The sequence below is a fragment of the Callorhinchus milii genome, unplaced genomic scaffold (assembly GCF_018977255.1).
Source record: "Callorhinchus milii isolate IMCB2004 unplaced genomic scaffold, IMCB_Cmil_1.0 Scaffold4, whole genome shotgun sequence".
Classification (NCBI taxonomy): Eukaryota; Metazoa; Chordata; class Chondrichthyes; order Chimaeriformes; family Callorhinchidae; genus Callorhinchus; species Callorhinchus milii.
In genome coordinates this window covers 48,389,909-48,413,985 of record NW_024704745.1, presented here as the reverse complement: position 1 = coordinate 48,413,985, position 24,077 = coordinate 48,389,909, and the positions used below count along the sequence as shown (strand labels likewise).

The 24,077-nt window shown below is 41.5% G+C and overlaps 1 protein-coding gene across 1 annotated transcript in view; it reads right to left on the bottom strand.

Moving 5' to 3' along the window:
• LOC103186984 (serine/threonine-protein kinase 24) overlaps positions 1-24,077 on the bottom strand; it is a 55,604-nt gene that overhangs the window by 8,187 nt on the left and 23,340 nt on the right. Inside the window, exons 2-7 of the mRNA XM_007906295.2 lie at positions 23,610-23,840; positions 18,756-18,812; positions 11,436-11,544; positions 11,199-11,356; positions 1,288-1,473; positions 535-680 (exon numbers count right to left, since the gene is read on the bottom strand). Coding sequence (XP_007904486.1) covers positions 535-680; positions 1,288-1,473; positions 11,199-11,356; positions 11,436-11,544; positions 18,756-18,812; positions 23,610-23,840 — 887 coding nt within the window. The remainder of the gene's footprint in view (positions 1-534; positions 681-1,287; positions 1,474-11,198; positions 11,357-11,435; positions 11,545-18,755; positions 18,813-23,609; positions 23,841-24,077) is intronic.

Sequence of the window (24,077 nt, the reverse complement as noted above, 5' to 3'; positions counted from 1 at the left end):
GGAGCAGCGCAGTTTTCAATAGGATGTCTATCCATGAAATTTGATCATTTCCTTCAGGACAACAGCAAAGCAAAGGCTTCCTGAGCGTACGTACACTGATCATAATTTTCTATTACAATGCACCGCATTTGATAGTTGAAAATTTTAATAATAATAATCTTTGCATTTGATATGAAGTCTTATGATATCACCAATATCTCAAAGTGCTTCAATTGCCCACATTAATGTTAAATGTTTTTTTGATTTAGGTATCTATACATATTCAATTGTCTTATAGGCATTATATATGTAAGTTAAATGTCATGTCGCATGCCAACACAGTATCAGTCTAGTCCAGCTGGTAGCAATCTTGCCTCGAAGTCAGAGGTTTTTGATTTCATATCAGCCTAGGCTCTGACTAGTGGTGCTACAAAATGCAAGTTCTTTCTTTCCACCATAGTGAAATATAAGCGTGTCATCTTATCCAAAAGAACTGGACCGAAAAATAAAAGCAGAAATCACAACTCAATAATGTAAGTTACCAGTCGAACTTACGAATCAGACCCATCTGAGCTGGAATCCTCATGGTTCTGTTCAGCCTTCCACCTTTTGTACCTATCAATTAGTTCTGTCAAATAAGATGTCTTCTTGGAATTCCGCAGGATGAATTTATGCTTCAGCAGTTCCCTTGCTGTAGGTCTCTAACAAAATAAATTGGATAATTTAGTAATTCCTTGGAAACAGCAAGAAACATTAAATTTTTTCATCATCATAGTAGCAAGTGACAGCAAAACTCTCTTGTATTAAGAGACCTGTGGGCTGAAGCAATATGCCATGGGATTTTCAACATAAAACCTAATGTTCTCACTTCAGTTGCAACGATTAATTGAAAAAACAATCATTTGATTCACGAGTCTAATTTAAACCCAGGAATTCTGTACACTAAGCTTTCTTCTCACTTATATTCGCGTTTAAAAATCAGCAATGAGGGTGTGGGGGTAGATGGTAATGTAAGTGGGTTCTCTGGAGGGTTGAAATTGGATGGGCCGAAAGTCCTTCTTCATCTAAACCAATTGTGTGATCTTCTGGCCTCACTTATTTTGGAGAAGGGACTTGCAATAAAAAAATTTAAATGCTTTGGAAATTAATTCTCAGCAACTGTATTCCGCATCCAACTACAAGGTTACAGTATATTGTATGGTTCCAACAAAAAACTAAAATACCAAACAAGGCAAGAAGAAAGTTGGGCTTCCAAAAAAAATTCCTTTGAAAAAAGTATATATTTTTTGAATGATCTTAAATGCTTACAAAACTTGGCTCTTTATTCAAGCAGGCTTCTACAAATTCTTTGAGGGGTTTACTGTAGCTCCCCTCCAACGTTGGTGGGTTGTTCTTTGGAATGAGAAACAAAACTTTCATCGGATGCAGCTCGGAATGTGGCGGCTCTCCTTTTGCCAGCTCTATCGCAGTGATTCCTAAAGACCAGATATCTGCCTATTAAAACAAAAGAAGAGATCACTTGCCATTCAATTCTCAGCTGGGATGTGTTTTAGAAGCAAGCATGCTTTTGTAAATAGTTATTAGCATTTCACCTTACAATAAGGCGACTTAAATAGCATAGAAACAGAATACGTCTTTCAAAATGAAGGTTCAAACAGAACAATTTTGTTTGAACCTTCATTCAGAAAGACATATTCTGTTTCTATGCTATTTAAACCCTTTCAATGATCAAATATGCAAAGGAGCTTTGGAAACAGATTAAATACAGTATATCTCAATTTAATAAACAGCAACAATGTGGTTTAATTGTTCACAGGAAGGAAATGCAATCAGTCACTCCACTGTACATTCTTGACCGAGCTCAAGGTTGAAATACCACACGTAGAACAGAATCAAAATCAACTCCTAAACAGGCGTTTACTGTATCTCCCCTTATTTTATGAAGTTGTCTATTAATAAGTCAGCTTTTTTAGTTCGTTCGTTTTACATGATAAACAGAAGCATAGCAGCTGCCCTGACAGAGTAGCTGCAAGTCAATGTAAACTAATCTTTGTTTACAGATTTGCATCACATGACTGAAAATTAATAATCTTGCAATTGATATTGCGCCTTTTACTATAAAGTGTATATTTTACTGTAAAGTGTAGTGACTGTATTTTGTAGCTCAATGAGCCCCAGCAAAACAACAGCCAAACTTTTAACATACATCTCTTTTAGAAAACCATTTCAATATGTTTGCATGTTTTGTCATCAAAGAGAAACTTGGTGGAGGAAAAAAAGTTCGCTTTTTTAAAAAAATCTAAATGAAGTTCCAGAACTGAATATCAAAGCAGGACATTTGAAAATGCTTTTCTTTTAAAAAAAACTTATTTTACAATAAACTTATGATAAATTCAATTAGATCAGAAGGTCTTGGGTGTGTAATTTTGTAATCAAACCAGGACTTGCAAGTTGTCCCAATACTTTTTGAAACTGATTTGTTTATTTGCAAAGGGTAAATGAAACTTGCTGTACATTTCATTTCTCAAATGACTTCAAAACATTTATCTGCAGAAATTTATCCCAGTGCCTTGTGACATCCTCCCGAAGTGAAAGGTGGGATACAAATGTAATTTTGTATTTTGTAAATCATTTGCTTATACACTTTTAATATATTTTCATGTTTAGAAAGATGCCCGTTTTTCAATGTACAAACATTTACTTATGGAGTAAGTCCTAGAGGGGGTGCAGCGTAGATTCACTAGGTTAGTTCCTGGGATGAGGGGACTGACCTATGAGGATAGGCTGAATAAACTAGGGCTATATTCTCCAGAGTACAGAAAAATTAGGGGAGATCTTATTGAAACATAAGATTCTTAAAGGGCTGGATAAAGTAGACACTGAGCGTCTGTTTCCCCTGGTAGGAGAATCTATAACCAGGGGTCACAGTCTTAAAATTAAGGGTCAGCCTTTTAGAACATTTCTTCACTCAGAAGGCAGTGAATTTATGGAATTCACTACCCCAGAAGGCTGTAGATGCTCAGTCCTTGAACATCTTCAAGGCTGAGACTGATAGATTTTTTAAAAAATAGAAGGATTAGGGGATATGGGGACAGGGCAGGTAATTAGAGTTAGGTCTGAAGATCAGCCATGATCTTATCGAATGGCGGGGCAGCTCGAGGGGCCAAATGGCCTACTCCTGCTTCTAATTCTTATGTTCTTATGAGTATTTACATACAGGCTCAACAATTTTATAGTGTTAGATATAATACTAAGATACTACTGGAAAACAACGTTTGGGAGAAATGTTTTAGTAAAATCGGGACAGGTTTTGCATCTGTGTGAAGCTTTAAGCAAATGGATTTGTCCACATGATCTGAGTTATCAATGTTATTAGTGGATTGAGCAGCAGAGGGCACGTACCAGGCAGTTTAGTTTTTGCCAGGCAACAGTGAACTACTAACAAAAGACTGACTGCACATCAGGTTGGCCTAGTTTGATTGTTGCTAGGATTCAACCCCAGGGTCTTGTAATCATTTTATACAAAGAGAACCATTAGGCAAAGCCAAGCGAAGCTGTACAAGACCTGCAACCTGAATGGCTGCCCTAGGACACAGGCCTGCAATGAGCAAAGGAAGTCATCTATCTTTCCTTCATTTAAAGAAAATAGTGTTTGGTTTCCAATCTTTACTGTATTTCTGAGGCCCTTTATTTGTTTACCCTTGGCTCCCAGCAATAGTTCCTTCCACCCAACCCCACAAACCAAGTTTATTTACTGTCTGGAATTTTGCTAGCTGCTCAAAACATTGCTATAGGAGGCCATAGCTCATTCATTTTTTGTCTCTTACTGGTCACATTGCCGAGAGAAACTCATTTAATTTAGTCCAACGCTCTAGCACAGGGTGACTGACTACTTGGTGAATCACAGCTACTGAAAGTGAATTTTTAAATCAAATGCTAACAATCTAAGCATTTCCAGGAAAACATCACAGGTTATAACATTTCAGTGAATTTGAGCACTTCAGACCAGTTAATTTTAACATGTTTAATTGCACTGGTTTAAGTGCCCAGTGTATTGTGGGCTCGCACTGGGCACAGATGGATTTGGTGGCACCATGTGAACCATACTGAGATAATTCTAGGTCAAACTGCAGAGCTTTCCAATTATTGTGAAAATATGTTTCTTGTTCCATTTTCCACATTACACATTCTTAAAATAAATCTATGTTTTACCAATTTATCTTTTTTTTAAGCTTTAGTTATTGAAATAAGCTCCCTGAAAATGTAGACTTATGGGTCATTTCAACTATAGCTTTATTTATGGGAAATTTGCACCAGCCCCTAAGCTCTTATTCTTCCACCTTCTGGAAAACAAATGTTTCTCATTACCAGCTGGCAAAGACCTTGAGCTGTCCTTACGCTGTCGTCACTATTCACAATGGTTCAATACTACTGCAGCTATAATGTTCACCAGATGAACAGGAACAATACATTGCGGATTTAATTCTGAAAGCTTTCAATGTCAACAGTTATACCAGATGAGGGGAACAACAACAACAAACAAATAAACCCAAGACCTCACTGGGCTCACTCTTCAAAATTCAGTTTGTCGCTGGCCTAAAAACTGCATGTTGCAGAAATCTCCAATAATAAGCAGCATTAAGCACTGCGACTTCGCTTCAGTGTTGTACTAATGCAAGAGATGAAAAGCTTCTAACGTGATGCATCAGTACCTGAAACAAAACTTTACGCTGACAAAGCACAAGCATGGTTCCAAACTGAGCTTCATCAGTAATTTGTTTTTTTTCCCTCAGGGTGAAACTCATGGAGTATAAACACCTTGTTGCACCCAATGACACATTTCCATGCCGTATCACTCTAGGTAACTCAAAGCTAAATAGATTTTTTTTTTTAAAAAGAGATATGGTATACTACTGATAACTCATTATTAAACTAGTCAGTAACCCTCAGTCAGTGTTTTAACTGCTTCAGTGTAATATGACAGTCTGCAATATGACCCATCTGTTCCATCGTGTTTTCGGCCAGTTTTCCCCTCCACCTCAATTTTCCTCCTCCCCCTCAACCATAAAATCTTTCTTTCACAAAATGGTGACCATTTGTTTTTGTTATAAAACCACAATCATTTCTATAGGAAATTGTGAAAGAAAGGAAATACCCTTTCCTGTAAAGTTGTACTATTCATCTTTCCAGTTGAATCAACAATGATCAATGCATTAGTCAACATTTTTAAAGGTTACTGTAAAACTTGCTTTATTTTCACAAGAGTTTATAAACAGTGGAATTCGAAATGGAAACAAATAGTGTAAATATATACGCAAAGTTCACAGCAACAAGTAGAGACTTGGAGATTGAAATTTTCCCTCAACTAGGGTATTGGTAGGGCCACCCTGGAAGATACAAAACAAAATACAAAAGTACATTTGTAAAGCGCCTATCACATCAGAAGGACGTCCCAAGGCGCTGAAGATAACCGGTCTAACATTTATCGCAGTATTGTATGGTCTATAATGACAGCCACAAGGTAGAACACAGAATATTGACACAGCACCTTTATAATGATCAAAGAGTTGCTGGCTGGTGTGTAATAAAACACAACTATAGTCTGTGCCTTGAAGATTCAAAAACACCTCCCCAACCAAGTCCTACTTCTAAACACCCAATCAAGTCATATTTCCAAAATATTGAAATATGGGAAAAGGCTGGAAGAGGGTTGGTAAAAAGGTCATCCTGAAAAATACAAAGATTATCTGTGGCATACATATGGTGGGTTAAATGGCCTCCATCTGTTCTGAACATTTCTGTGTTTGGTTGAAACTCCTCCCCCAGTCAAATTACATTTCCATATTGTGGTTTATTTTGCACAATCTGAAGGAGATGATGATTTTGTTGCACTGCCTCTAGTCAACCAACCAGTCAATCAAAGCATCAGTACTTTATCAGTACTGCAATGGTCTAAGCCTTGTCCTGGTCTATCGGAGTGGGGAAGAAAAGTAGGATAATTAGAAGTTTTTTTTTTGTACTGAATAAAACATTCCCAATTCTTAGAAAAGTACTAAATGCCCTTCCTTGTGAAAGTACAAGATTATTTTCACAAAATGCAGACAGATTGCTGCTCCCAAACAGAGACTTGTGCTGGCCAGTTTGAGTGTAAGAAATCTACACTCTTATCAACTTATTACATAACAGACAACTATTCAACTCCCAAACTGACCGAGCGATAATGTGGTCGTGACAAACCTCACCTTCTGTTATACCTGAGGCAGCAACTAGAAAATATGCTAAAACAAGAGCGGCTTGTTTGGCCAATCAAAAGTGTTACAGTAATTTATTTTAATTTAATTTCATATTCCTTAATATTTACTTCCCAATCATAGAATCATACAGCACAAAAAGCCAATTGCGCACAGCAATGTCCCACAAACAGTCGTAGATTGAAAATGACCAATTTATTATTGTTTTTGGTTTTGGAGGGATTATTATTAGGCGTTTGGAGTAAGGAAACTTGCCCAAGGTTTCGCCCTGCCTGGAATTGAACTCAGGTCTCTCGCTTGCAAAGCGAGTGCTCTAACCACTGAACTACAGGATTCCACGGAAGGGTGTTAAGGCTTTGGAAAGGGTGCAGAGGAGATTTACGAGGATGGTACCAGGAATGAGGGACCTTGATTATGAGGAAAGGCTAGAGAGGCTTGGATTATTCTCATTGGAGCAGAGAAGTCCTGTAGCTTCCTGACGTGAAAAGCGCTATATCAAATGCAAGGATTATTATTATTATTATAGTGTGGTGCCCAGAACTGGGAACAGTATTCTAACTGAGGCCTAACCAGTGTTTTATATAGGTTAATCATAACCTCCTGACTCTTGTACTCTATGCCCCTATTTATAAAGCCTAGTATCCCATATGCCCTTTTTACAGCTTTATCTACCTGTCCTGCCACCTTCAAGGATTCATTTACCTGCACCCCCAGGTCTCTCTGTTCTTTTACCCCCCCTTAAGATTGTATTACTTAGCCTATATTGCCTTCCCTCATTCTTTCTACCAAAATGCATTACCTTGCATTTCTCCACATTGAAACTCATCTGCCATGTGTCTGCCCATTTTACTATTCTGTCTGTCTTCCTGCAGTTGGCTACTATCCTTCTCACTGTTTACCACCCTACCTAACTTTGTGTCATCCGCCAACTTGGCAATAGTGCTTGCTATACCCAAGTCCAGATCATTTATGTATATTAAGAAGAGCAGTGGTCCTAATACCGATCCCTGGGGGACGCCACTGTACACTTCCCTCCAGTCAGAAAAGCAGCCGTTCACCACAACTCTCTGCTTTCTGTCTCCCAGCCAGTTCTGGATCCATGCTGCCACTGTCCCTTTTATACCATGGGCTTCTATCTTTCTTACAAGTCTTTCATGTGGCACTTTGTCAAATGCCTTTTGAAAGTCCATATAAACTACATCAATTGCACTACATTCATCCACGCTTTCCGTTACCTCATCGAAAAATTCTATTAGATTTGTTAGACTATGTTAGACAAGTATCTATTCAACAAACTTCTAAACATTCCATTTAATTGTGGACCCCATGTCCTTATGATTAGAGTTTTGCACATTGCCATTACCCTTTGTGTGAAGAACTATAGTTGGATTTGTGCACATTTTTCTGGTGTGCATTATTTCCAGTAGAACAAGCCAGTCCATTGTATTATGATTGAAATAAAATTTTAGTTCACTTTCCGGCTCCCTTGTCCAGGGGAGCTGAAGTACACCTGCCACCACACCAAGTGAAATCAGCTGATTCCAGAGTGACCATAGTTGGAATATACCTTGGCTTGCATTTATCAATTGAACCATTATTAAGCTTAGATCCTTTTAACCAACATCAGATTGCACCATATCAAGCAATGCTGTAGCAGGTAGAAATTCACCAGAACCCCAGCTGTCATAGCCAATAAAAAATGGGGGAATGAATAGGTCAATGTATCGCGGTTATGATCATACATATCTTTGAACACGAGACAATGTAAAATACTAAATAATAAAGTTCTACAAGAGGCAATACAAACTGCAGCAGGATAAAATGAAATGTCAAGCTTATTTATTTGACTGGGAACACTCAGCAGGTCAGGCAGCATCCATGGAGAAAGGAAAGTGAGTCACACCCTTAGTCAGAACTGGGGCATTTTAGGAGGGAGAGGCCTTTAAAGGCTAACAGAGTGGGGGGAGGCAGGGCAAGGAAGACAAAGGAGAAAATGGGGTAGAGGACAGGGAATGATGGGTTAAAGAGGTGTTAAATGATGCAAAACAACAACAACAAGATTGTTATAGAGCGCCTTTCACGTCGGGAGGAAGTCCCAAGGCGCTGGACAGTTGGATCAGGACCCGAGCAGGGGGGAAATGGTCAGGGTGAGGGGAGGGAAGGGAGGGAGCGAGGAGGGGGTAGAGAGTCGAGAGGGGAGCTGAAGACACGGTTGAAGAGAAAGGTCTTGAAACAGGCCTTGAAGGAGGAAAGGGAGGAGGCGGCGAAGGCACTGGGGGATAGAGTTCCAGAGCCTAGGGGCTGAGAGGCTGAAGGCCCGGCCACCGATGGTAGGGCAGTTGGGGCGGGGGATGTGGAGCAGACCGGTGCCAGAGGAACGGAAGGTACGTGCAGGTACATAGGGGGATAGTAGGTCGGAGAGTGCAAGACTGTGAATGGCTTGGTAGGTGAGGATCTTGAAATCAATCCTCTGGGGGATGGGGAGCCAGTGGAGGCGAACGAGGGTGGGAGTGATGTGTTCCCGAAGCCTGGTGCGGGACAGTACACGAGCTGCAGAGTTCTGAATGACCTGCAGCTTGTGGAGGGAGGTGCCGGGAAGGCCGACGAGGAGAGAGTTCCCGTAGTCCAGCCTTGAGGTGATAAAGGCGTGGACCAGTGTTTCAGCAGCGTGAGGTAGTGCCGTAGTCTGGCAATGTTCCGGAGCTGGTGGAAGGCGGTGCCAGTTGTGGCGCGGATGTGGGGAAGAAAGGACAGATCAGGGTCGAACAGAACACCGAGGTTCCTGACCGGCTTTGAGAGGTGGAGAGTGCAGCCTTGGAACAAAGGGGGGATTGCAACAAAACAGGGGAATAGAGGTATTAATAATGCAAAACAAAGTGGGGGGGGGGAATTACATCAAAATAGGCAAACCAATAGGCAATTGTTCCAATTTTTCCCCCCTTTGTTTTGCGTCATCATAGAATCATAGAATTATACAGCACAGAAGGAGGCCATTTGGCCCATCGTGTCTGTGCCGGCTCTTTGAAAAGAGCTATCCAATTCAATCCCACTCCCCTGCTCTCTTCCCATAGCCCTGCAAACTTGTCCTCCCCAAACAGTTATCTAACTATTATGATCAGTCTGAATAGCCGAATAATTCTGACGAGGAAACAGATGAAATGGAAAATGACTTTTCCCAACATCGATCTCTCTCTTTCGTGTCTATAGGTCAGTGGTCAAAGTATGAGGTTATGTTTTTCCAACTGCGGAACAATATTGTATACCTGGTTCCTCTAACCTCTCATTTTCACCCATAAATATATGGTCAATTCACTTTACAGCATATTCTGTGAAGCTCTTTGAGACGTCTAGAAGACGCAAAAAGCACTATATCAAATGCAAGGATTATTATATTCTTTGCCTTAAATGCAAGATTGTACAGCAATGGAAAAAAAATGTAATCAAGTCTTAATTGGAGGCCTATTTCTGTAGTTCTTTTAAAGAATAGCAAATCAATTTCTTTCCAGTGAAGATTGAATTTGAGATTTTTTCAAAATTCTGCTTTTCTTAAAATATAAGATAGTTGTCAACAAGCCCAAGGCCCTCCTGAATGGCCCCCATAAGCGCTACCACACCTCAGGCATTGGCAGCATCACCATCTATGCATGCACACTCCACCATACAAAGTCAGTCCGGAACCTTGGCGTCTTAGTTTGACCCTCAACTATAATTTCCAAACAAATTTTTTTTCCTCCCACCCCTGGCCAGTCACTTACGGGGTACCCCAAGGCTCCATCCTTGGCCCCCTTCTTTCTCCTTATCTAAACCCTTCCTCTCAGCAATGTCATCTAGAGACATTCGGTCAACTTCCACATGTATGTCAATGACACCCAAATCTACTTCTCCTCCAACTGCGACTCCCAGTCCGCTGATGTCCTGTCAACTTGTTTGACGGACATCAAGGCCTGGGTGAGCGTAAATTTCCTGCAGCTGAATGTCGGCAAGATTGAAGCCATACTCTTTAACGTTTTCTCTCCTGTGGGTCTGAACTCCTCAACCTTCCCGGCTCTCCCTCAGACTCTCTGAACCCATACGCAACTTAGGCATCAGGTTCAATCCCCAGCTTTCCTTTCTAACCCAAGTCGGTGCCATGATCCGCTCTGCCTTTCCCCCACCTACGCAACACTGCCTGACTGCCAATGCCTCTCCCACTCAGGCCACTAAAACCTTCATCCCCGCATTTATCACATCTTGCTCGACTACGTCAACTCCCTGTTTGTTGGCCTTCCTGACTCCAGCGCTTTGGGATATCCTCGCAACATGAAAGGCGCTCTATAAATGTAATTTTGTTGTTGTGGTTGACAACCCTTCCCTCCACAAGTTGCAGATCATCCAGAACTCGTGTCCTCTCCCGCACCAAACTCATGACCCTATCACACCCATCCTCGCCCGGCTCACATCCCCCAGAGAGCTCAAAATCCTCATCCTCACGTTCAAGGCCCTCCATGGCCTTGCTCCTTCCTACCTCTGTGATCTGCTAACTCCATATCAACCTGTGCACTCCCTCCACTCAACGGGCTCTCGCCTGCTCCACGTCCCCGCCACCATTGGCGGTCAGACCTTCAGCCTCTCTGCTCCCACCCTTTATAACTCCATCCCACAGTCCCTTTGGCTTGCTCCCCCCTTATCTCCTTCAAGGCATCTCTCAAGACCCTCCTCTTCGACCGCACCTATCCACACCTACCCGCCCCCCCCCCACCCACTACCACAGCTCCCCGATCCCCAACCCCCAGATCAGGTCCAAATCGCTGACTGTCCAGCGCTTTGGGACATACTCCCAATGTGAAAGGCACTTTACAAATGTAATTTACTGTTGTTTTTGTCGTCATCATCAAAGTTATGACCATAAGATGTTTTGTGCCAATGCGTAAAGATGTAAACCTTTCCGAACATCAACCTCTTTAAGCTTGAAACACTATTAATTCTTACCTTCGAATCATATGCAGACTGCTTTATAACTTCTGGAGCCATCCAAAACGGTGTGCCTACAAATGTATTTCTTTTTATTTGGGTATCCGTCAGTTGTCCAGCAACACCAAAATCTGCTAGTTTAACTTCTCCTTGCTCAGACAGCAAGACATTGGCAGCTAAAAAAAATGATAAAGAGGTGAGAATTTAAGATTAAAAGTATTTTGCTAAGAGTATACAATGTGTATTCTTTCCTACCTTTGATATCTCTGTGGATCTTCTTTTCTGAGTGCAAATATTCAAGGCCTTTTAAAATTTCTCTTAATATTGTAGCAATCTGGTTTTCATCCAGTAAGCCAGGTTCTAACTATAGAGAAAATGTATACAAAAACAAATCTTTACAAATACTGGATAAAACAGATTTACAAATCCGTAAAATCTAATCAGTCAGAGTTTCCCACTCTCGTTCACTATTCAACAACCCACAGCCTTTCCTTAATCCCCCCATCACCTCTCAACATTTCTCACAATATTTGTGTGGGTTGGTGTGGTGCTTTCCATGACTTGCATAAGCCTCCTGATACTTTGAATGCAGTTCATCTTCCCAACAATTCATTCCACTCCCTAATTCCCCATTGTTTCTGATACAGAACACTTAGTTTCCCCCCCACTAAGTAAATGCAATCTGAATGGTGGGGGAAGAAGAGGAAACAGACAACGTTATTTCTATTCCAATAGTTTTTTTAAACCTTAAATTATGCTGTTATGTCAAAAAAGGTTTGATATTAAGCAACTTCCTTGAAAAAATAATCCAGTTAATGGCATCCAGCAATAAAACTACTGCACATGGGTCACCTTAGGACATAGGATTGGGAGAATATGATACAGTTGAGATAAGATTGGGATAAACTGTGAACCGCCTTAAAATCAATGGGATAAACTGTGAACCGCCTTAAAATCAAATAGCACTGGCTCACACAATAAGAATGACCACTTGGGCACGAATCTGAAGTGAGTGTGTGTGCCTGTGCATGCAGACACATGCCAGCAATCTTAGAAGAGGAGGGGGGAAATTGTAAAAGTAAAAGGGCAAAGGATTGCCTGGATGTCAAGGTAGTTATTACTAGAAAGTAGAAAACCTTCAGTCCTCAAGAATACAACCATTTGGGATGATCCTCAGAGAAACCATAGCCAATTACTGGCATGTGTCTGCATACACAAGCACAGGCACACACACTCACTTTAGATTTTTGCCCAAGTGGTCATTCTTAATGTGTGAGCCATGCTATTTGATTTTAAGGCGTTCACAGTTTATCCCAATCTTATCTAGTGGAGTCCTGTCGCTCAGCGGTTAAAGACCTGGGTTTGAATCCCAGCAGGGTGAAACTTTGGGAAAGTTTCCTTACTCCTTAAACCCTCAAGAAAAAAAAACCAATAATAAATTGGTCACTTCAAACCACGACTGTTTGTGGGACCCTGCTGTGTGCAATTGGCTGCCGCATTTCGCCCACAAATATACAGTTAATTCACTTTACAGTCTATTCTGTGAAGCGCTTTGAGACGTCTAGAAGACGTGAAAAGCGCTATATCAAATGCAAGGATTATTTATTATAATTTCAGGATCAGCAATCCTGGACACTGATCATCAGGTGAAGAAGAACCAAAAGTCAAGACAGTTTCATACATGGAATCAATAGTGCTACAGTTAGAGAAATCATGATGATCCCGAAGACATGACAGGGTCATTTGTCTTCTGCAGGACAAAGTTCAAAACAGAAACGATCAAGAACTGTTTTCCCTGGTAGAACAGCATCAATCAAGACTGTTGACGGATGAAAAATAATTTGCTGTGAGCAAGGCTCCAAGATAGTGTGAGATTGGAGAAGGTCACAGTTTGCACAGAGGAGTATGAAACTCATGGAGTGATTCCAGTGATTTTCCCTTGGAAACTTGGGATTACATGACCAGATTTTTAAATGCTTTAGCTTTACAAATATTATACTTAGCCCAAAATTTCTATAAATTGCTGATCCATAAAGAAATATCTAACAGTTGTAACTTGGCTCAATCACTCATTTCATTGAATCCAAGACTTTACTATGATATTTCACAAGAAGCTGCGAGTGGGCAGAAAACAACAGATGTGCTGGCCAATAATCCCTGTACTGAACAATGATGATATTGGAATATTTTACACATCAAATAAAAATCAAGCACTTAAGCGTCCATACAAAGCATATTGGACTTCTGAACTCCTAATATACAAGTTGTCTTAAACCAGCTGTACTACAATTGGTTCTGTATCATATATGGTTTGTTATTTCTTATTGCTTTTTCATGCTTTCAGCAATATTTAAAAGACTAAGTCTCACAGACAGCTGTAAGGCAATTGCACAAAGTAAAAATAATGCTTTATCCAAAGCCTTGTATGAGCAGATAGAATTAAAACAGTAAGTATAATACGGTTGGAAACCTGGAAGACTCAACTGTCAAAAATCACTGCCCATTATGTAACTGAGCTCAATAGACCATAAAGGATGAAGGAGTGATTCCCTGGTATCTGTTGAGTCAGATCAGCACGGCTGTGGTGCAGTGGGTGCTGCAATCAACTTCCATGCAACTGGCTGGGGGAGGAGGATGCAAGAATAAAAAACAATCAACTTCTGTGGGAAATGTTCATATATGGTCTCTAGGTAAGGACAGGATCTGGTTTGACTGTAAAAAGAACAAAGATGGAATGCTATGGTGTGAAAAAAATGGCTATGACAAGTGAGTGGCCTACTGTGATCTTAAAATTCTGAGGTGCTCATAATAATAATCCTTGCATTTGATGCAATGCCTATGATGTCAATTGTCCCAAAGCACTTTATAGTAATTGCTCTCAAGCATGGTGACGTGAGCCAGTGGAGGTGAGCGAGGGTGGGAGTGATGTGGTCCCGAAGCCTGGTGCGGGACAGTACACGAGCTGCAGAGTTCTGAATGACCTGCAGCTTGTGGAGGGAGGTGCGGGAAGGCCGGCGAGGAGAGAGTTCCCATAGTCCAGCCTTGAGGTGATAAAGGCGTGGACCAGAGTTTCAGCAGCGTGAGGGGTGAGGTAGTGCCGTAGTCTGGCGATGTTTCGGAGGTGATGGAAGGCGGTGCCAGTTGTGGCGCGGATATGAGGAAGAAAGGACAGCTCAGGGTCGAACAGAACCCCGAGGTTCCTGATGGCTTTGAGAGGTGGAGAGTGCAGCCTTGGATGCTGATGCTGTCAGCGCCTGAGGTGCGGAGGCGCTGACGTGAGCCAATCAGGAGGGCCTCAGTTTTGTGCACGTTGAGCTGAAGAAAGTTGTCTCTCATCCAGGACTCGATTTCGGACAGGCAGGCTGTCAGGACATCGGTGGTCGTGGAGTTGAGGGTAGAGGAGGAAAGGTAGAGTTGGGTGTCATCCGCATACATGTGGAAGTTAACCCCATGTCTGCGGATGAGGAGGGACAGGTTGATGATGTCTGTGATATGTGGGGCAAGGAGGTGGAGCTGAGAGATAAGGAGTGGAGTGGGGATGGGGTCAAGGGAGCAGGTGGTGGGTTTCAGGGACAGGATGAGTTTGGTGCCAGAGGGTGGGGAAACGGGTTTGAAAGTGTGTAGGGGAAGATGGGTAGGAGTCAGAGTGTGGGAGGGAAGGGGTGGGGTGAGGTGTGGGTGGAAGTTGGAGGGGGAGTGACCACGGAGCGGATTCCCTTGATCTTGGATTCAAGGAAATCCAGCATCTCCCGCAGTGAAGGTTGGAGGAGATGACCTGCGTGGGGTGGGGGGGGGGACGGAGGAGTCAGGATGTGGTAGAAAACAGAAGCCTGGGGTTGTTCTTCGCCTCCAGGATTATCCTGGAGTAGAAGGACAACTTGGCCGAGGCTAGAGTGGAGCGGTAGATTTTGAGGAGGTCCAGCCAGATTTGTCGGTGGACCGTTAGGCCAGATTTGAGGCAGGTGCGTTCAGCGGCCCGCACCTTGCTCTTCAGTGAGCGGAGGTAGGTGGTGAATCAGGGGAAGAGCGAGAGTAGGAGACAGTACGGGAGGTATTGGGGGCAAGAGTGTCGAGTGTGGAGGAGAGGGTGTTATGGAGGAGGGTGAGAGCAAAAGAGGGGTCAGTGAGGGTTGAAGGCCAGAGGGAGAGGAGTCCAGAGGACTCCAAGGCAGCGGTTAGGGATTGTGGGGTAACTTCTTCCAAGGGCGGTAGAAGATGGTGGTGGGTCTGGTGGAGGTGGGGTGGGGGATGGAGGTGGTGAAGGAGATGAAGTGGTGATCGGAGACGGCCTTGTCGGTTATGGTGACATCTGAGACACTGAGGACCCGGGTGATCACCAAATCGAGTGGGTGGCCGTGACTGTGAGTGGCGGAGTTGATGTGGAGGGAGAGGTTGAGCGAGGAGAGCAGGGAAGAGAAGTCCGAGGAGATGGAGCAGGAGGGGGTGAAGTGCAGGTTGAAGTCGCCCAGGATGATGAGGCGATCAGAGCAGAGGCAGAGAGATGTTAGTAGGGTAGAAATATCGGAGATGAAGGTGGGAGAGGTTTTAGGGGGCCGGTAGAGGAGGAGTAGGGGGATAGGACAAGTGGTGTCCTTGAGATAAGGGCTACACCACCGCCACGGCGGTTGGGGCGAGGGATGTGGTGGGAGGTGTAGCCGGGTTGTGTGGCCTCCGTGAGGGGGAAGGTGTCGCCTGGGGTGAGCCAGGTTTCCGTTAAGGTCATGGTGTCAACGCTCTCATCAAGGATGAGATCGTTGATGACCAGGGCCTTGTTACAGAGGGAGCGGACGTTTTGTAGTCCGATGTGGAGGCAGCGGTTGACAGAAGGGTGTGTGGGGAGGGAGGGGCGTCCAGGTTGTGAGGCAGGGGTGGGGGGGATGGGGATGAGGGAGGAGAGATTGGCTCCCTGGGTCTGTGTCCAGGGTGGCTGGCAATGTGGTGGAGAATGGAGCAGTCGGTGTGGCTGCTGCTGGACAGCCAACGCCGAGTGCCACGGTGAGCCCGGCGGAGGATTCGCAGGCTGGAACAGAGGGAGGTTGTGGGAGTGTCAAGTGGGGATAGAAGCCGAGGGGGACGGAGAGAGAGGAGGACAGAGCGGGTGAGGTGCAGAGGGGGGAGAGTTTGGGGGGAGGGAGGGGGTAAGGGGGCTCGGGTCAGAGCGGCAGCCATAATGCGCACGCGGAGACCGGGAGCGAGCGGTCCAGTGGATGGCATTAGCCCATAGGCTGGGGCTGGGGCAGCCAACCCAACAGGACCATGGTGGTCCTGTTCTAGCTTGTAATGTAAACAAAAGTGTGCAGAAAGAAAATCACTCCACTTTTCTGAGAACATATTCAATCCAGTTACCCTAGAATGGCTGTTTCGGCCACAAAAATATATAGTCAATTCACTTTACAGTATATTCTGTGAGGAGCTTTGAGACATCTCAAAGTCCTGTGGAGTCCTTTAGCTCAGTGGTTAAGAGCACTCGCCTCGCAAGCGAGTGCTCTGGGTTTGATTCCCGACGGTGAAACATTGGGCAAGTTTCCTTACTCCACACGTCTCTGTTCACTTAGCAGTAAGCATGAACCCGGTTGTTAATTGTTTAGCTGATTGCTTTTCCGGGGGTAATAATTCCTTCAAAACAAAGAAAATAATAATAAATTGGTCACTCAATCCATGACTGTTTCTGGATCACTGCTGTGTGCAAGTAGCTGCTCCGTTTTGCCCACAAAATATACAGTCAATTCACTGTACAGTATATTCTGTGAAGTGCTTTGAGATGTCTCAAAGGTGTGATAAGGTGCTACATCAAATGCAAGGTCTATTATTATTGTTGTTAATAATAATCCCGGGATCCGTTACTGTAAAGCGCTCTGAGACGCCATCTGGCATGGAGGGCGCTATACAAATCCAAGTTGTTGTTGTTATACTGCACAGTATTAACATGTGCAATGCAGAGTATACATGTTTAGTTACAGTACAAGATTAAAGCAGCTGCAAATCCATATGTGCAAAAATCAAAAAGAATTATAGCAATTACAGTCACTTAAAATAATTTTTCACTAGGATTTTTGAAAAGGCCAAAATTAGACCAATTCCAAGACTAATTTGGCATAAACCTACTACTACAACAGAGGGGAGGCAATCTTAGCTTTCTGGATAGCAGCACAAAGCTTCACAAGAATGTTCAGTGCCTGCAATTCAAGGTGGAGGAAGAGAAAGTCCAACATCCTCTTCATTTGCCTCAGCAAAGTGTTGATCAGTTTTGAGCAATATCAGGAAGAGTATGCCATGCTTGAATCCTGTTTAATGTGCTCACCTGGAGGAAACGGTTTCTCACCCCTCAAGCACGCAATGCTGCACTGAGTGAGAGCAATGATCTACAATGAGAAAGAGGTTTCCATTGTGTCTAGCAAATTTTCTATCAATTTAGGGAAACCCAATCCTAAAACAATGCACTATTTATCCAAACCTGCGTGTTGGGGATGTTCATCCATGCAATCTTGTTGGCCAAATACTTTTTATCTTTAGTTTGCATTGGCACTTTAGCTAATCATTAAGAGGAGTAGCTTCTCTTCTCACAACAAGGGAAGTCAGAAACATAAGGATGCCATCAAACGTGCTCCTCCAGGTTATTACACCTTGGCAGACCTTTTAATCCCAACACCTTGTTCTGTCGCTATTCCTCTTTAAATTTGCTTTAAGGATAGACCTATGAATGAGCACATTTTAAGCATGGACCTGAGAACCATCAACAATGAACAGACAGTGTCCTATTTGCACTAGGTTTGAAAACTTGTTTAAGATGGGCTTCTTAAATTGAATCCGCAAAGAAAACTGCAAATGGTGGAAATCTGAAATGAAACTAGAAAATGCTGTCAAGCCACAACAAAGCAAGTCAATCTGAAAGAGAAAAATAAATTCCAAGTTTTAGATGGAGCCCTTCACCTAAACCCAACATCTGGTGAATACAGATGACAAGACAGGCCAATCTACCCTATCTTGTAATATTGTTTCTGTCCCTGAAACAGTAATGCTCCCAAGCAGTTAAAATAAACAAAGTCACAAGACTTTCCGAAGTATTCCTAGGGCAAATGAAGAAACATTTCACGTGAAAGGTCTTCCTCAAAACAGTAGCCTATTTTCAACTTCAGGTGCTGATTGAACTCTTAAGGGTTTGCAGCGTTTCTGTGTGGGCACCATATTCCCACTAAATTTCAGCACTTTTCAATACTCCTGTGGATAAATTTTGGCAAGAATATGTGTTTTATTTCTCCATTTCAGAGCAGGGAAATAGACATTATGTAGGACTACAGACTTTCATACAGTTTGTAGGAACATATGGGGGTGTGTGCGGGGGGGGGGTGGGGGGAGGAAAGAGTTTTCTTCGGATCGACAGTGCCACTTTGAGACTGTCAATATAACTTTGTTCTCTAATTCTGTGTTCCCGGTTATTCAACTATTCTGCTTTATCTTCAGCCCTGTTTCAGTATTTTAAAGATTCAAGCTAATGTCTCCAAATCAATCTTTCTTTAATGATGATTGTGATAGTGAACCCTGCGCAAGCAGCATAAAGAGTATAATTGTACTTACCAGATCCAAGGCAGAGCCTCCACCTAGATATTCCATTATAATCCATAATTTTGTATCCTGTGGGATGAAATGGACAGTAATCAAAAGTTGCATTCAGGAAAATTGCAACATATGCAATCTGAAAGTGCACATGAAAACACTGCAAATCTCTAATTCCTCATTAGCCAGCTTTCTCATTACCTAACATATTTCAAAAAACTGATCGGTTCAATAAATGTAAGCAATGTGAAGAAACAAAAGCTTTGAAAGCTAGTACTACATTATTTCTTAAAGCAGTCTAAGTAGATAGCTGCATGTGAATGTAAAGTGTACATGGGATGTCTTGAAGCTTATGGCAAGAAAGATAAACCTGGGGATCAATTCTTGCCTTAGAACTCAGTCATTTGTTGAACTGTATAACAAAGAGAATCAGTATTCGTATAATAATCCTTGAATTTGATATCACGTCTTCGAGACGTCTCAAACCACTTCACAGAATACCACTGGAAAGTGGATTGACTGTGTATTTTGTGGGCAAAACACGACAGCCAAGTGTCACAGCAATGTCCCACAAACAGTCGTGGATTGAGTAAGGAATTATTATCCCTGGAAATTCTTTAGTCCATGGTGTTAATTAGTCCTTATACTTTTTTATTTGGATTGGTTTTAGTGATCTAAATTAGTCAAACACAATTAAGGGATACAATTTAACACTCCCAGGTTTTACATATTACTCCCTGTTCACTTTTTATTTAGCGCATGCTCCTCAAGGTAGCAATTTGCATCCTTTGTATGGAAGCATTTTGTTGAGCCTAAACTATGGGAAAGTATCTGAGGAAAATAGTCTGAAGAAGGCAAAAGCATAAGGCAAACCTATTGAACTGGAGTACCTGAACTCTTGGTATTCTTTAAAAACCATCGACAAGCAATTACTGGCTTCTAGCCATCAAGCACCATTGCTCAAGGTATTCGTATCTTTGCACAAATTGAAGCTACAGAACATTTTAGCATTTTTTTCCCCCCAGACACAAAAAGAAACTTAGAATGAGCATTAAATCTCTGATGCTGCCTTTGCCTTTAAAAATTAGCAGATCTGAACACTCGTCAGTGGGGTGGGATGAAATTTAACTGCATCAATGAGTAGATCAACCGATATAAATTCAGATTCTTTACATTGTCTAAATAGCCATTGTCTGTCTCTGAAAAGCAGAACACCAAATGTCATCAGTAACTTTTACAGTTTTAGAAACACTGGTTAAAAGAAAGAGGAATCTATAATTTTAGGCTGCTAATCAAAGTGAAATGAATTGTGTAACGAACAGTTTCAACTTTCATTACTGAGACAAAATAATTTCCCAGAGAAACCTACACTAAATAAGATTTCTGAAAACTGAAGCTAATAGATCCTACTGAATCCTCCACCATATGTTTCAAGTTCACTGGCCAAATGCAGCTTTACAAAGGTTGGTCTAAGTATAAGTTTTCAGTTCATTACTTATCAATGCAGTTCAATGCAATCTTGAGTATCAATCTAGAAGCTGACAACTGTGTGGAATAAAAGGCATCGCTCCATGTCTGGCAAGGAATATGAAAAATAAAGCCAGAAATAGTTCTTTAAAGTAATGACTGAACAAAAATTTCACGTTACCAGAAAGTGCATAGGAATTAGCCCGGATTAGCTGTCCTTGGTGATGTTCAGCACTAGAACAAGGCTCCTTTTACCCTGCCATAATGTGCCTCACAATCAGCATAACATTTCCATCTCTCACTCCAACTATCCTTTCTGTGCCTGATAGTGCGTTTACACAATTGGTTTATCCCCTAAGACAAGCTTGATTCAGGAGGCAATTCATATCCTAATTTGGCTGGTTTTCTTGATGCCTAATTTCCAAAGACAAGGCTCAGAAGTCAGATCCCAAGGCACTGCCTCGCCTAAAGGAACTCCCACTTAGTAATAACAGATTTGGAGGGAGCAAACCTGGTGATATTACATGCATATGTAGATTTCTTAACATCATTACACAAGTTAAGATGACTGCATATGTGTCATCCGCTATTAGAATCTATGATCTCTCTGGCCAAATAACTGCAGGGCAGCAATCACCTGATTTTCAGTTGCATCTCCTGACCTCCATTTCTGTGGTGGAGATCAGAAATAATTCTAACAGCAGCCCACCAGGCACGATGATCTTAAGCCAGACTTATGATATTTCATGCGCAGACACAAGAAACCATTTGCCCCAAGAAGAGTTGCTGCCACTTCAAATGTAGCAACACTTCCTGTTTGGCACCGGAGTTCATGTTTCTAAACACAAACGTAAAAGTCCTGTTAATAAGATTGCCAATTTTGGGTGAAAACTGCAATTTGCGATGTGTTAATTAATTTAGCTATAGCTATTAAATCAGATCCATCAGCCCATATGATCTCATCCTTCCAGAGTACCAAACCTACCATCTCATTGTGACAGCAACATCATCTCACTGAATGGCAGCTACCTGTCCAACAATGGCTTTAAGGTATTTTTCTCCCATTTCTCCCTACAAACAATATTTGACTAAAATTGCTTTGAAAACATTAATTTGCTTGTACAACAAACAACAATTTTACATTTATATAGCAGCTTTCATTTCAGAAGAATGTCTCAAAGCGCTTCAAAAAGCCGACTAGGAACCCAGGAAGGTGGGGGGAGAGGGAAAGATGACCGAAAGTCAGACAAACAGAAAGTTAGACTTTCAAGGCGGAGCAGAAAGGGGTGAGGCGTGATGGAGTTCTAGAGAGTGGAGGCAGAATGGCTAAAAGCTCACCCATCAATGTTGGGAAATAAAGTAATTGTTAAGCTCAGTGTCAGGCGATGTCTTTAGATAAAGGAAGTCTTCTGACTGGAGAACGTATATCCAGACATACATATCATTCCTATTCAACCTCCAGAGTTAGAGTTGGTTCATTTGTTATGGTATATAGGAATTAGTCCTGCATCAGCTATCTGGTGGATGAAGAGCAACCAGAGATGTCAGATTGCAAACCAGATTTTAGACAGTAACGGTCTACACAGTTAATTGTATGAAACTTTGGGAAAGTGTATAATTATGAATATATATAAATATTTCTTTGGAAATTGTACTGTACAATTAGCTCCATGCAAAAATTGTGAATGTTCACCTTTTGAGTCCATCACTATTTCATGCTGTTAATTAGAAAATTAAATGGGATAATATAAAAGGCTTAATCTTGAACTCCAATCTTTCAATGCTGAACAGCACTTTGAGCTAAGATTTTAGAGCAAGACCTTAAGAAAAATGCAGGCAATGGGAAAAATGAGAGGCAACTTCATATCAAATCTTGCCACCAAAAATAAATTAAAGATTATAAATACAATTAGATGATGTAAAAAAAACTATGATGCAATTCTTTATTTATGAGGAAGCAATGCAAGCCTATAAGATATTTTGCAAGCAAAATCAACTATAACTGGACTCAATTTGCACAAGCAAATTAAATTAAAAAAGGACATTTACACAGGAACGTAGGAATGCATAGGACCAAAAAAGTCCATTTGGTTGGTCCCTAAATTAAACAAATAATTTAAGAAATAAATAATCCCACATCATACCCTCAAATGAATTCTTCGTCAATCAGTTGTCCATTTCCCTGCCTCCCTGGGTAGTTTATTCCACATATTGATTCACTACTCTTGTAAAATATGCAAATCTGCTTTCTGAAGAGTTTAATTTATACTGAGATTAGAATTATTTAAATCGGTAAATCAAATTAAAGGATCTTTGTAAATCACTATTTTTAAAACTTAACGATTTGACACTCTCAGTCACTTCCTATTGACTTGTTTGAAGATTCTCATCGATACGAACAAAACAACTTACAGCTAGGAAGGATTGCACAGAGGTTTGCAGCATGTGGGAACGGCATTAGTCCTTTCGGTCCACTGAGCTTGCTCTGCTCATTTGACAACTCCTAGTATAGTCCAAAATCCAATGTCTTAAATAATTAATTCCAGAACAGTGCATTGTTTTCCCCTTTTAATGAAGCCAGGTTTGTAATCTTAACCTATTGGGAGGTGTTTATTTTAAATAAGACAGATGAGTATGCTCCTCTCGCCCTCAGCCAATTGTAGTTAAGAACCCAATAACCATTTCATCACATGGCTAACATATAAAGCCTGCTCAGGCAGCAAGTGGAACAATCAACTCCAGCTTTCTGAATCCACTAACATAAAAACAATAAGAGTATACCCCTTCTTTTCCTTCCAAAATTAAACAATATCACAAAATTGGTTTGGATGAAGGAGGAGTCCCTTCCACCTCCAAAATCATCTTTCCAGAACTGACCATATAAAATTATTAGTTAAATAATATCAAGTCTTAACTGTATAAATTAATTAGTTGCTACAATCAACACTCTTAGTTGACTACAGATAATAATAAAAGCGCTATATCAAATGCAAGGTTTATTATTAAAGAACTTCACAGTATACTGTAAAGTGAACTGACTGTATATGTTGTGGGCGAAACGCGGCAGTAATGGCGCACAGCAGTGTCCCACAAACGGTCTTGGATTGAGGGACCAATTTTTTTTTAAAAATGAACGAATTATTCCTCCCAGAAAAGTGAATCAATCGTCTAATAATTGGGTTCCTGCTTACTGCTAGGTAAACAGAGGCATGTGGAGTAAGGGAACTTGCCCAACGTTTCGCCCTGCCGGAAATCGAACCCAGGTCTCTCGCTTGCAAGGTAACTATTGAGCTACAGGACTCCACAAGAAATATGCTCTATTGTAAAACTAACAAAATCAAATTCACTTTCTCAATCTAAAATAGACTGTATCCTCCACCGCACCCATCAAAAATAAAGTTGTCTCACCTTGAGATAGGAGCCATAGTATTTTGTAACATATGGACTGTCGCACTGACTCAGCACTGTTATTTCCTGCTGAATATCTTCAATTTCATCTTCAGCTTCTTCAAGGTCAATATTTTTTATGGCCACAACTTTCTGAGTCCGATTGTCTATTCCTTTAAACACTTCACCAAAAGAGCCTTTTCCAATCTTTTCCAGTTTTGTGAATAATTCTTCAGGATCTGCCTTGAAACTCTAAGAAGAACAAAAAAGGCATTAGTAACTGACAATATTCCAATGAATAATTTATATCAAATGTACGGATTATTTACCTGCGTACCTATAAGCAAACACAGGACTAAAATTATTAAGTATTCTGCACATCAGCAATCCTCCATCACGATAGGAATTTAGGATATGTTACTATATTATGCTTCAGTTTTAAACACCTCCATTAGTATATGTTTACAGTTAAATTGAATACAGGAATGT